The sequence below is a fragment of the Pholis gunnellus genome, assembly GCF_910591455.1.
Source record: "Pholis gunnellus genome assembly, chromosome: 23".
Taxonomy (NCBI): Eukaryota; Metazoa; Chordata; class Actinopteri; order Perciformes; family Pholidae; genus Pholis; species Pholis gunnellus.
This window is the reverse complement of record NC_136550.1, coordinates 10075684-10088603: the sequence shown is the minus strand read 5'-3', so window position 1 is coordinate 10088603 and position 12920 is coordinate 10075684. Positions and strand designations below refer to the sequence as shown.

General features: G+C 43.2%; 1 protein-coding gene across 1 annotated transcript in view; it reads left to right on the top strand.

Annotated features, from left to right (window-relative positions):
• Positions 1 to 12920, top strand: part of pcxb (pyruvate carboxylase b) — a 244169-nt gene that overhangs the window by 108712 nt on the left and 122537 nt on the right. The window contains exon 12 of the mRNA XM_079185036.1: positions 4657 to 4839. Within this exon, the coding sequence (XP_079041162.1) occupies positions 4657 to 4839 (183 nt within the window). The remainder of the gene's footprint in view (positions 1 to 4656; positions 4840 to 12920) is intronic.

Genomic DNA, 12920 nt, shown 5'->3' with positions numbered 1-12920 from the left:
AGAAGTTGGATTGTTGTTGGACATAATGTAATTTCTTTCTTTTCTTTCTTTTACATTGCTGTTTTTTTTTTTATGTCACTTTTTGTGTTTCCGATTTATTATGAGCCTCCATCTACAAAATGCACGACGTAAGCGTTGAAGTTACATTATTGTTAATCTCATTTCATCTTTTTGGAGGAAGTCATTATTTTTTTCCACCATGGTAATTGCACAGACAATATTTTACATTCTGAAAGTGTAAAATGACATCCTGGAGAGATTGGGATTGCATTCAAGAATGCTCAAGTCTATTTTTGAACAATTGCCCCCACCTAAGCTGTAGTCAATATGAAATAGAAAATGATTCTTTTGTGTATGCTCGGCGTTTGTGTAGCTTGTTAAACAATACATTGCAGTGGCATAATGACAGTCTTTTTAAAATCACGTTCCTCAGATATACCTACCTTACCTACTCTTTGAATTTAAAACAAATGTATTCTTCCCAGAGCAGTTTGCAATGTCATATGCAGAGTTATTTACTTGACCACTATAAATTGCGTGGAGCGCGTGCCATATATTGCCGCGGGTTTGATTCCGGCCGAGGGAACTTTGTTGCAAGCGGGCGGCCTCCTCCGGGTCTGAAAAGAGAAGCCAATGCGGAAAAATGCCTTAAACCTGCATTCTCTCCACTGGCCAGCAGGGGCGACGTCTCCAGTTGCAAAAAAGAAGTCCGATTGTATGGAAGTCTATGAGAAAATGACTCTACTTCTCACTTGATTTATTACTTCAGTAAACCTTGTAGACATGAGTTTATGGTCTCAAGTCTCCTTCAACACAGCATGATGTCCCTTTAGTAAATGATGGTCCAATTTAGAGAACAATGGACCATAAAGCAGGGTGTGCTTTAGGGCGTGGCTACTTTTTGATTGACAGGTCGCTACCATGGCGTTGTTCGTGTTTTCGTCTTACTAACTCTTTCACAGTGTGTAATTCAATTCATGAAAGTTAATTGTAACATTTTTGGCTGCCTACAAAGTCAGTCCTATTCAGTGTTCGGTTGTACTTCGCTCCACCCTCGCAAAAATGCAAAACTCGAGGCTTCAAAACTGCAGTCCACGAACCAATGGGGGACGTCAGCCTGACTACGTCCACTCCTTATATACAGGCTGTGGTCCATGTCACAACCCTTGCTCTCCCTCCTCCCCTTTTCCACACTGTCCTTTGTCAAGAAAAGGCGAAAAAGTCCCCAAAAATGATCATAAAAAAAGACTTCCGGTGTGAAACATTGAAATCTACGTCAGAATCGCACGAAGTGCCGATGACCAGCCTCAAGCCTTTAAAATCAAAGGGCAGTGCTGTGCTTTATGAAAATCACAACCCGGAAATTGGGGCTCTGAACCTTGAAACAGCATATTGCACATGTGTAGAGGCGGTGTGCGTGGGCACTCATTTCCTCTGCCTCAGCATCTCATTCATTTACGGCTTCATCCCTTTCAACTCGGTCTCCATTTTATGTTAAAAAAAGATCAAGACTCTTCCCCCGGTGAAGGACATTTCTATGATTATTTTAAATACTAAATCCAAATTGAAAAAATCCATTTATATCCACTCATAGCAGTAATCCAGCATTGGGCTTCACGTTTTGTTTAGGTGTTGAATAAAAGTGTGTGTTCATTTAGCTTCGGCTTGAATGTAAGCTGGTGGTCCATTCACTTTGGCTGCTGTTCAGTCAGCCATTTGCCATCACACAGTGCTATTGTAGCTCATGCTTTATGGAGGCAATTATACAGTATTTTGATGATTCTAAGCCAGGGGTCACTAATAGGCGGTTTATTTTGACGGAGCGCTTTTATTTTTCAGCCTTCACGGCACTTGTTCAGCGGTGCAAGAAACACACCGACCAATGCGTTGTAAGTCACGTCACGTGATGCAGCTCAGCCAATCAAAAATGGGTATTCTGACAAGTTTCCTGACTCAAGTGAGATGTTCACACACCGTGACACAGCGGGGCGAGACGAGGAAAGAGAATCAAGAGTTTATTTTACACGACGTTCTCCAAAAAGAGAAACGTGGTCAGAGAGACCCAGAGGCTTTAACGAAGAATAGATGGACTCTTATAGGTTTATTCTTCCCGCGGACAGTTTAAAACCAGTATGGCTCATATGTTCCGAGACCGTGGCGATTATTAAAAGCGGTAATGTGAGGCGCCACGACAACACAAAGCACAACTCTTTTGAGCAAACGTACCCACTGACATCTCAAATGAATTCACAGAAAATAAGAGCCCAGTATGATCAGAACACGTTAGTTCACTGTCCAACAATGATGTGAACAGAGAGAATAGAGCTGAAACAAGTGGTTTAATAACCACAGATAAAGTCCATGCTCACTAATTTCTCTTGTTAGGAGATGAGAAAAATATAATATTGTTTTTTGATTGACATCACTTCACACCTGAATGAACTGAATTTAAAGCTGCAGGGCAACTCAGTGAAATTCATTTATCTTTATTTTAAGATGCACATTTTTCAAAAGCTTTCTGTCAGTTATTCTCTAATCCAGCCCTCAATTTACTTGAAATGAGAAGAACATTTTTTTATGTATTTCTATGTATTATTTATAATCCATCCAGTTAACTTTGAAAACTGAGAATAATAATTGTTAAACTATAATTGATGTGTCCTTTTTTTATATGATTTGACTACACAGAGACGTTGTTACTACTACTAGGCTTCTTGAATATATATATATATATATATATATATATATATATATATATTGCACTAAATAGTGCAAGTTAGATATTATTGTAATGTTCCGGACATTTGCCAGAGGAGATTTTCTCAATCTGGACCTTTTGGGAATTTTAATTAAATACCCCCGTTCTAAGCCATTGGGGTTTGGAGAGAAACCCCAACATTTGAGATAAAATGGTGAGTTGTAAAATGGATAATGAAAAAATACTCTTAGTCATAATGGTTGGCAGCTCAGCATATCTACATTGATTGAAAATATCACCAGCATATCATCAGTGTGGCACAACATTGTTAGAATTATCATTTCTACTCATCTCTCTCCTCCAGCCCTCAAGGGAGTCCATATGTTGTAGCGTTGGACGGTCCATTCCTCCCTCTCTCTGCTCTCTTGCCAAGTGGTTTGGAACCGTCCAGCCTCTCCGTTTCTAACTCATCTCGTGCTCGTCTTCTCTCCTCTCATCTCCTTATTTCGCGCTTCTCTTGTGTCCGTCTGCCAAACGCGTTCCAAGCGCAGGCTGATTTCCGCTTACGTTTTAGGCTTCTGAGATGTTTTGCATTCACACTACAATGCACTAACAAGCCATTAACACATTCTGTGCATGGTGTGGAGATATTAGAATTAGTAGGGAATGAAAATCCTGCACCGTTGCAGAGAAACACAGCACTGACAGTAGCAAAGAACAGCATTTGACTCTGCATCTTGCACGTTTTGAGAAGGATGCAAGTTTATTTTAGGTAGCTTTTGGCATTTTCACCTCTTTCTTTGACACTGTGGCGGGTGATAGGAAAGCCTGAGAAACATGTGACAGAGCTGCATTCCAACCTCGACACATTGAGCCACAAGGAGTCACTTTTGGTGGTTGGCTGGTGTGTCTTCTTTCCTCCCTCTCTTTTGACCTCTGAAGCGATGACTGCTTGTGACAAAATCACAATAACCGTTTAGGAATTACAGCCATTTCTACACAGTCATCCCCATTTTCAGAGGCTCAAAAGTAATTGGACAAACTAACATAATTGTGAATAGAATCATTATTTTTAATACTTGGAGGAAAATCCCTTGCAGTCAATGATTGCCTGAAGTCTGGCTCCATAAACATCACCAAAAATGCTAAGTTTCCTCCCTTGAGATGCTTTGCCAGGCCTTTTACTGCAGCCTCCTTCAGCTGCTACCTGTTTGTGGGTCTTTCTGCCATTTAGTTTTATCTTCAGTAAGTGAAAAGCCTGCTCACTTGGGTTGAGATCAGGTGACTGACTTGGCCATTGAAGAATATTCCATTCCTTTGCCATAAGAAGCTCTTGGGTTGTTTTCACAGTATGTTTTAGGTCATAATCCATCTGCACTGTGAGGCGCCATCCAATCAGTTTTGCAGCATTCGGCTGAATCTGAGATAGTTTAGCCCTAAACACCTCAGAACTCATCCTGCTGCTTCTATCAGCTGTGAACACCAGTGACCCAGTTCCATTGGCAGCCATACATGCCCATGTCAAAGCACTGCCTCCACCATGTTAGACAGATGATTTGGTATGCTTTGGATCATGAGCCGTTCCTTTCCTTCTCCACACTTTCTGGTACAAGTTAATCTTGGTTTCATCTGTCCAAAGAATCTTTTTTTCCGAAACTGGTCAGTCTTTGTCAGATGTTTTCTGGCAAAGTCTAATCGGGCCTTCCTGTTCTTCAGCGTCACCAGTGGTTTGCACCTTGTTGTAACTCTGTACTTAGATTCATGAAGGCGTCTCTTGATTGTAGACTTTAACAATGGCACGCCTACCTCCTCCAGAGTGTTCTTGACTTCAGTAGATGATATGAAGTCCAAATACTTATGGCCCTGACTGTGTGTATATATATATATATATATATATATATATTTATTTTCTCATATGAAGTCTTTTACTCTCCCCTCGTCTGCTCCGTTCCTTCCAGGTCTTCCGAAGCGGCGAGGGCATGGGCATCCGTCTGGACAGCGCCTCGGCCTTCCAGGGCGCTGTCATTTCGCCCCACTACGACTCCCTGTTGGTGAAAGTCATCGCCAGTGGGAAGGACCTGCAGACGGCAGCTTCCAAGATGAGCCGAGCCCTGGCCGAGTTCAGAGTGCGAGGGGTCAAGGTAGGACACTCGGCCGCGTGTGCGTGACGGTGCTGCTGCTCTGTGCGGCGTTTTCTTTCTTTCTTCTACTGTTGCCGAGAGAAAAACAAAGACCTCTTCAGCTTGAATGGTTTGATTGTATTGATCTGCTGCGAATGGATTCATAAGAGCTCATCTCAAACTCTTTAAGCCGGTGGAGCGCGGTTAATGGTGCGATGCAGTGAAAACTAGAAGAGCGAGAGAAGCACCCGGTGTGCTGAATCAGCTCCAGAGTACGAGTTTCTCTGAAGCGGTGCTCCAGCCTTCTCGGACACTTCTTGCATCTCCATGCACGTTACCTGCTCAATGTCTTCTTTATGGCTCGGTTTTCAGACTGAGATACACTCTGTGTCTGAAACTACCTCTACATTCAGCCCTGCAAAAACACACAGGCCTCTAGTTTTATCAGCAGGTGCAAGCGCTTGTTGACTCAAGGCTGCAGCATCAGCAAAAACTGAGAAGATGGAGGTTATTAAAAATAATGAGCTGCATGAGTTGTTCATGTACAAGTCATGTACAGTAAGATAAAGATGTCATGAACACCTTTCATACTCCTTTTTAATGGGCTTATTTGATTAATTCAAGTCTTGACTTGCGCCGTACATTACATTACAGTCATTTAGCTGACGCTTTTATCCAAAGCGACTTACAATTCAGATGCTATCATACCGTAGGCACAGCTACGGGAGCCATTTTCGGGGTTAAGTGTCTTGCTCAAGGACACATCGACATGCAACCAGTGGAGCCGGAGCCAGGGTTTGAACCACCAACCCTCTGATTGAAAGACGGCCCTGCTCTCCACTCACATCCTACTTTATTTGGTGTTGTGTGCTTTGCGCTAACGTGACAGTGACACGCGGCACACCATGTCGAACCAACCGTGCTACAGTTTATGAAAGTTACAGGGTTACATATAAACTGTTATAATTAGACTAGAAAGAAGTACAGAACTGACACATTATGTTTCTCTCGTGGTTATCATTTAGATTTTCCCTTTCTGCTACTTAACATTACTTAACATTTTTATTGGGTAGCCACATTCTTGGATGTTTTTTCTTTGAAAACTATGAGAAAAGTCCACAAAAACTCTTAAATGTAGAAAATGTAGCATTCCATTTCAAGGTGAAGCGAGCCTAGTCGGCTATCACGGTCAACGCGTCTTCTGTGCTGTTAAGATGGCAAAGCAAGTAAATCTTTCTGAGGTGTATCACACTTTTGTTGCAGCTAAGTGAGAGGACACATTCCAGTTATTAAGTCTCAGTCTGATTCAAAGCTGAAATGTCATCGATGACTTTTTAAAAGGTTTTCTTTATAACTCCGTTAACAGTGTCAGAAATGAAGCACTGGCGCTTGTTTAGCATCAGAAAAGCATTTCATGTCCTTCTGTTGTGAATGAGCTGAGAATGAATGCCAGCAGTGGTTAATGTGAACTCTTTTTAGATTAATTAATAGTAAATTACCATTTGCTTTGCTGTTTTCCATACAGGGTTTCCTACCTGTAGGGAGACAAATGTGAGCTGCATGAGAATAAAGGGATTCCTGTTGCTCTGCTCAGCTCATAGTAATTAGCAGCAATCTGTTTTGAGTTGGTCATGATGAGATGAAATTGGTCTTTTCAACTCTAATTTCTCATTTGACTTGGAGTGCACTTTGCAAACCATCAACACAGATGTAATGGATGAATTGTCCCTTCTGATGGAGCGAGATAGTGTTTGACGTTAGCCGGGACCCCGTTGTGCACACTGTCCTTTGTCCTCGCCTCTGTAGATTATGTAAACACACACACCGGCAAGTCAACCTGATGTGCCCTTCCTACAGCGGCTGCAGTTGAAATGGCTCTGTACTAAAGCGGATTGTTGAAGACGGTGATGCAGCGGACGAGCTACTGTGAGCGACCTTGGTGCATACGTGTTGATCAGACTTGAAACGGAGTAGTTTCTGTTCTGCACCAGCGACCTCATTCTAAAGCGTCGTAGCACATTTACACCACCGGAGAACGTTGAAGAACACTGTTTTACCGTCACAAGCTCTACTGGTGGCAGACGGAAACCTTGGCAGCTCTGCTGTGGTTTAATGTCCCCGAGTTAAAAGCGGTACTTCCCGTCCTTGCCAAAAGGCATGAGGCGTTTGGGTTTTCTTTCTTACCAGCTAGTTAACTGCAGCCACCTGGCATCACAAGTTTCAAATCTGTCACTGATGAGCGTTGTGCAGTGGAAGCCACATGGGTCCCCACGAAACTGGATCCTGTACTGTAGACTAGAACTAATGAATATGTCATCCACTCCTTGAGATCCTTTTTCTGCTGCTCTAAAAATAAAAAGAAGCTTTTTGACAATAGTCTGAGAAGTGATGTCAGCGTGACGTGGGCACCCTACGTCAATCAGTGAGTCATTCCCCAATTCCCAGCCTGTAAACTGTCTTAATTAATTTCATTTCGCTGATATCTGGCGTATGAATCAGCATAGACAGCCGGCTGAATTGAGTCTGGAGTCTCCTGTCTCACGCCACACGAGTACACTCTCATGGGTCCAAAAGTGACCGGTGGAAAAATGTCCTCAACAAGAATAGCGGTTTGACGTTTCTTTGTGACCGGTGGCCTTGGAGAGCAGCTTCTTACTGGTGACATTCCAACACAAGCAGAGTGTTGGCAACAAATCCAAGGACTGTTAATGCTTTTGGTGTGCTCACAGAGATATAACGCTGAGGGCTGACATCCTCATAACTCCAAGGCTTACTTTTCTTCTTCTTCTTCTTCTTTCTCCCAGCAAAGAAAATGTGACTACAGGGAATCTTGAGATGGACGACCCTATGCTTTTCATGTCATTCTTTGAGTGTGGTGGCTCCTATAGGCATGATTATTCCTCAGACAGTTAAGTATAGTATAACCTTTTAAATTCCACTGAGAGCCAGAATGCGCCAACTAAAGTTGTAATGACTTGGTTGACACTTGACGACACGCTGGCTCTCCTCTGTTGTGTGGAATTATGTTTGGCATTTCAGAAAGCTTTGTTTATCTCCTGCTTCTGTGTATGTTCGTGTGTCTGTCAGCACGGACACACATTCATGTGTGTGTGTGTGTGCGCAGAAGGATGAGCCATGTGTTTTAAGCATTAAAATGTCACACATCCAGCAGCAAAAATAAGAGAGAGAGAGCGAGGGAGGAGAGTGACGGGACATGTGGCAGGAGGGTAAATATAGATGGATAGAAGAGATGGGGGGGGGGGGGGGGGGAATGGCTAAAAGGGTGAAGATGGAGAGAGTGTGACATAAAACGACAAGATGGTCCGGCCCATGGAGGCCGGTGCACCTGTGGCTGTCGCGTTTGAGTCTGCAATGCGTCCACGTGTTGTGGATTGAATGCGTTTGCACAAGTGTTCCGTTATAGTGACAAAACAAACCCACATGGGGGCAATGAGTTCCAATAGCTCAGTTTGTCCCCAAGGCCAAGATCACAACAAAAAGGACTACATTTCTACCTGCCGACCGTAATAAGTTAGCAGCTGTTACTAGGCATAGAAAGGCTCATGCTGAAGTAAAGTGCACGGGGCTGTGCGTTTAAAGAGTGCAGGCTGTTCTTTTATCACATCCGCCAAGGAAGTGTTCGGTTGAGTTTGCTCGTCAGCAGGATTAGGGGGGGAAAAAAAAAACCACAGGCCTGATTTTCAGGAAACTTGAAAGGGTGTCGCATGGGCCAAGGACCCATTACGTTCTGGAGCGCAGCCCAATGCCGGGGCAGATGCACACATTATTTTTCACTTCAGGAAATGGCTTTGTTGGAGGTCTGACTGACTTCCGAGTGCCCTTCCATTTATTTATTTATTTTATATAATTTCCAAAAAATTTCATCCCTGCAGCACTCCATAGGGTTCTCATTTTAAAACGAGTCAGCTGGACGCATTAATTAGTCAGCCAAAGTCTTCCTTTCCAACCAACTCATAGAGCTGACGTTACCGTGATTAACTAGCTCGCTGGAGCTTATCAAATCTGCCAGCGACAGTTGTCCTTTCAGCTGACAAAAATGAAAGGTAGGCTACCAGTTTCTCACTTGACCACGCACGGACCTTTGTCTCCTCTCTAAATTACACACACACACACACACTGAATTGGACAAGTGCTTCATGGCAACACAAGTACGGGAGCATCTGTCCTGTGCAGATTGCTCATCACACAGGATGATGGTTTGTCATGTGAAACCAACTAATGACTGAATAACTAATGAGCTTCCAGCGCCGACTCGTGCTCCCCTGCTGCAGAACATCAGATGGTTCATTTTGATTTGTGTGTGTGTGTGTGTGTGAGACAGAGAGGGATAGCTGATGCAAAGACAGAGAAAGACAAATAAAAAGTAGCCCAACAGAGAGAGACGTCAAAATAGAGACAACATGAAAGAAATCAGAAATAGAGACACGGTGGCAGGTTAGATGTTTCTCCTCGTGGCGCCTGCAGACTCAATATTCTGTCCAGTTTGGTGGATACTTCAACAAACTGATGTGTGTGTGTGTGTGTGTGTGTGTGTGTGTGTGTGTGTGAGACTCACAGTTTGTTTCTTCAGAAGTCATGTTTGAGTCACCGGGGGCTTCGCTTTAGGCAGTGTGGTTTCATCACGGTTTATCTTGACACCACATCTGTAAGAGTGAGCGAGTTTAATGCGACCTGAGGTTGTTGGACCCACCTGCGTGTGTGTGTGTGTGTGTGTGTGTGTGTGTGTGTGTGTGTGTGGGTGTGGAAATGGGTAATGATCCCCATCCAGAGAGGCTCTTTGAAGAACCTGTAAAGTTTGGCTTCGTGATAGCCAGCTCGCCAGATCACAGGCTAGTTTCCATCGTAAGGTCACCACAAACGTGTCCTCCTGTTGCTTCTCTTCGTTTCAATGGTCGAGTTTTCACCGGGGTCACTTTGGACCAGGCCACAGCGGCTTTGACCAGAGATGAGTTCATTTGACAAGTGCTCTTATTGCACTGCTTCCTGCTAAGTGGATCCCTGTCATTTACTCCCCTGTGTCTCTTTTTCTTTTTTCACAATTCAATTCACGCTTGACAAATGTCTGAATTAATATCGCATGAATACCAGCGGCAAAACATGTACATACAGCTTGAATTCATCATATATGTATATAAAGCATTGTTGCATTTCCCTGTAGATAAAGGATCTGTGGGGCCGGTCGTTCACTATGGGGGGGGGGGGATAATGACACACAAATAAATCAACTCTTATATCTTTTCAACACCAGGACATTCAGCGGACTCTGTTTTTCCTTCATCTCGTGGCAGCTAAGATAGTGCTGTGTTGACTCGCCTGCATTTTGGACGTCAGGACACCAGTTATTCATCCTCACTTTCTGTTTGCTTGTCTCAAGTGTGTCTGTGTGTTTGTTAACCTGTGTCGGGGTGCGTTTGTGAACAAGTCCGTCTGGCCGAGCTCTCCGTTTCCCAGAGCCTGTACTGTCATGTCCGACTCTTTTCATTTCTCTATCTAACTGCTGAGTAAACAACTCCTCTCCTCTCTTTTTTTTTTTTGTCTGTCAAGCTTTCCTGCATTCTCCCTCGTTTGACCTCTTGTCTCCTTTCACGAGCAAAGTTCTCTTCTGGTTCTCTCTTGTTTTCAGATCCCTGAGCCTCCGGTTCACTGACTTGGTTACATGTTTTTTTTATCATCTCAATATTTCATATCTGCATTCTGTTTTTAGAATCCCAAACGTTTGCTCTTTTTTAAAGCGGTTATTCATATTAATAAATAAAGTTTACAGTTATTGTTTAATCCGCGCACTGAATACTGCTTCATTTGCATCCAAATTCAGCTCAAACGTAAATCACCAACATTTTGTTTGAGTACAAATAAATCCAGCGGTTCATACATATTACATAAATAACAGCTTTTCTTCTTTCTCTCTCATTTTCTTCCAATAACCGTGAGAGAAACAAAGAAAATGTTGGGTGAATTAGATCAATTGTGCCGAGTGGTAAGCATCAAACAACAGCAATTAGTTATGGGGATGGCAAAAGGCCACAGCATTGCAAATGGCTTTTCGAGGTTTTTAAAATGCAACATCCACCGCGCTGCCTCCCCTGAAGAATGGGTGTTGTTGCAGAGCACTCAATCACTTCAGAGCAGACTACACCACGCACACAAGCAGCACGAGCAGCACGAGGACAAAGAAAGTAGCCTATAAAGCAGCGCTGGAAAGCTAGTTTATTTGTTCCTTTTTACTGGTAATCCAGCCAAACCATCCTTTTCTCTTTCTCGGTTCTCCCTGCCTTGCTTTTCTTGCCTAATCGGCAGTCCCATCCCTCTCGTCACGGCAATATCGCCGTTAACCTCGTTTCATATGTTTACGTCTCGGAGAGGTCATTAAGGGCAGGCAAAAAAAAAAAAGCAAAGCAAAAGAAACAAATAAAAGTCTAATAAACAAACCAAATAAATCATTTAAACATAGTATATATTGATCACGCAATAAAAATCAGCTTAAATCATTACGCGGGGGGCTAGTAACAGGGTGAAGTGAAAGCATGAATCCTTCTCGCCTCTGATCTGGAGTTGGCCTCGTGTGACATTCGAGTCATGTTTCGAGGCAGGAGAAAAGCCCGACGCGCTGATCCAGGATCATTGACTCAGCATTTACAGAGAGGAGGGGAGAGAAGGGAAATCCGCCTCATCTCTGACTTATCAGCGGGGGGAATAAAGGGTTTAGACACACTCCGACAACACACACTCTTTTTGTCACATATAGTCACACACACACACACAAAACGACACACTAATGTGTCTTTGTGGGCGGCTGGGTTATCTGTCTATCTCTTCTTCATTTCACACCTCTAACAACCACTTGCATGGCACTTAATCACAGGAGCAGCCTTGTAATTATCTCTGTTTGCGTAAAGTGAATGCACGCGTGTTTGTGTGTACGCTGAAGTCCTGGAAAAGCCTTATTTCAGGAAATTAAATAACCGATCGAGAACACGCTAATCCGATCGGGCAGAGTGAATAAATACGAGAAGTTGTCACTATAGCGTGTACAGAAAACTGAGAAGGACAAAGGAGAAAGTAGTTGTTGCGTAAATAAAAAACAAAATTGACGCTAATGGGAAAAGAACTGGAAGGAAAAACCGAGGAGTGACAGGCGGACTTGTTTACCACTTGTTTAGCGGTGTGAGCAGAGAGACGGGCGGACTCCTAAGAAGTCTGAGGAGACCAACAAAGTTCGACGTAAAATGCCTTAATTTAAGGCCCTGAAGGCATTAAAATTTCAGATACACTCGGGAGAAGTCGGTTTCTCATCCTGCACTGACAGGTTTATGTACTGCATGACTACTCAACACAGAATAGATGCTGTGCTGCTGTGCAAAATGTGAAAAAGCATCTTTCATTATCAATTATAATGCGCCGTTTTCTGTCCGTTTTTTTGTTGCCGCCTATTTGCACCGTCACCACGTTTGACAGTCTGAATGTGTCTCGTGCTTGAGTTTAAGGTGTGCTGCTTGTTTGTCACAGTAATCCAGTGTTAAGCAAATCACTGCATTGATATCACAACGCACTGCTTCAGAACTTACAGCGTTGTTAGACAGGTGTTTTGCGTTACGTTGTCAACTTCCTTTTTATGTTGGAAATAGAAGTTTGACCTCTCCTCAGAGTCGGGACATATATGAAGTATATTCAACACTGCAAATTCTTTAATTTTTGTTCAAAAGAGGATAAAAACATATTGGGACATATTTGGAGAAACACTGCCTTTTTGTATCAGTTGACTGACACCCGAGAGCCGGGCTGCTAGACGCACGTCAACTGCGGCACTCTGCACTATCGATCGGACCACTTCATAGCCCTGTAGCCGACAAACGCCTCAAAAAAGGTTCTTAAAGGACTTTATAACAGTGAGTGTTATGAAAACAATGTTGGCAGGTGAAAACAAGGCCGAGAGTCATGAGTGGGGAAAAAAAAGGCGAAGTTGTTCAGATGACAGCGGGCATTGAGCCCATTAGTATAAAGCCACTCAGCCCTAAGCAATTAACTCCAACACATACAGGTGATGCACACACACTTACTCAGAAAACATCTGTTTTATGGGG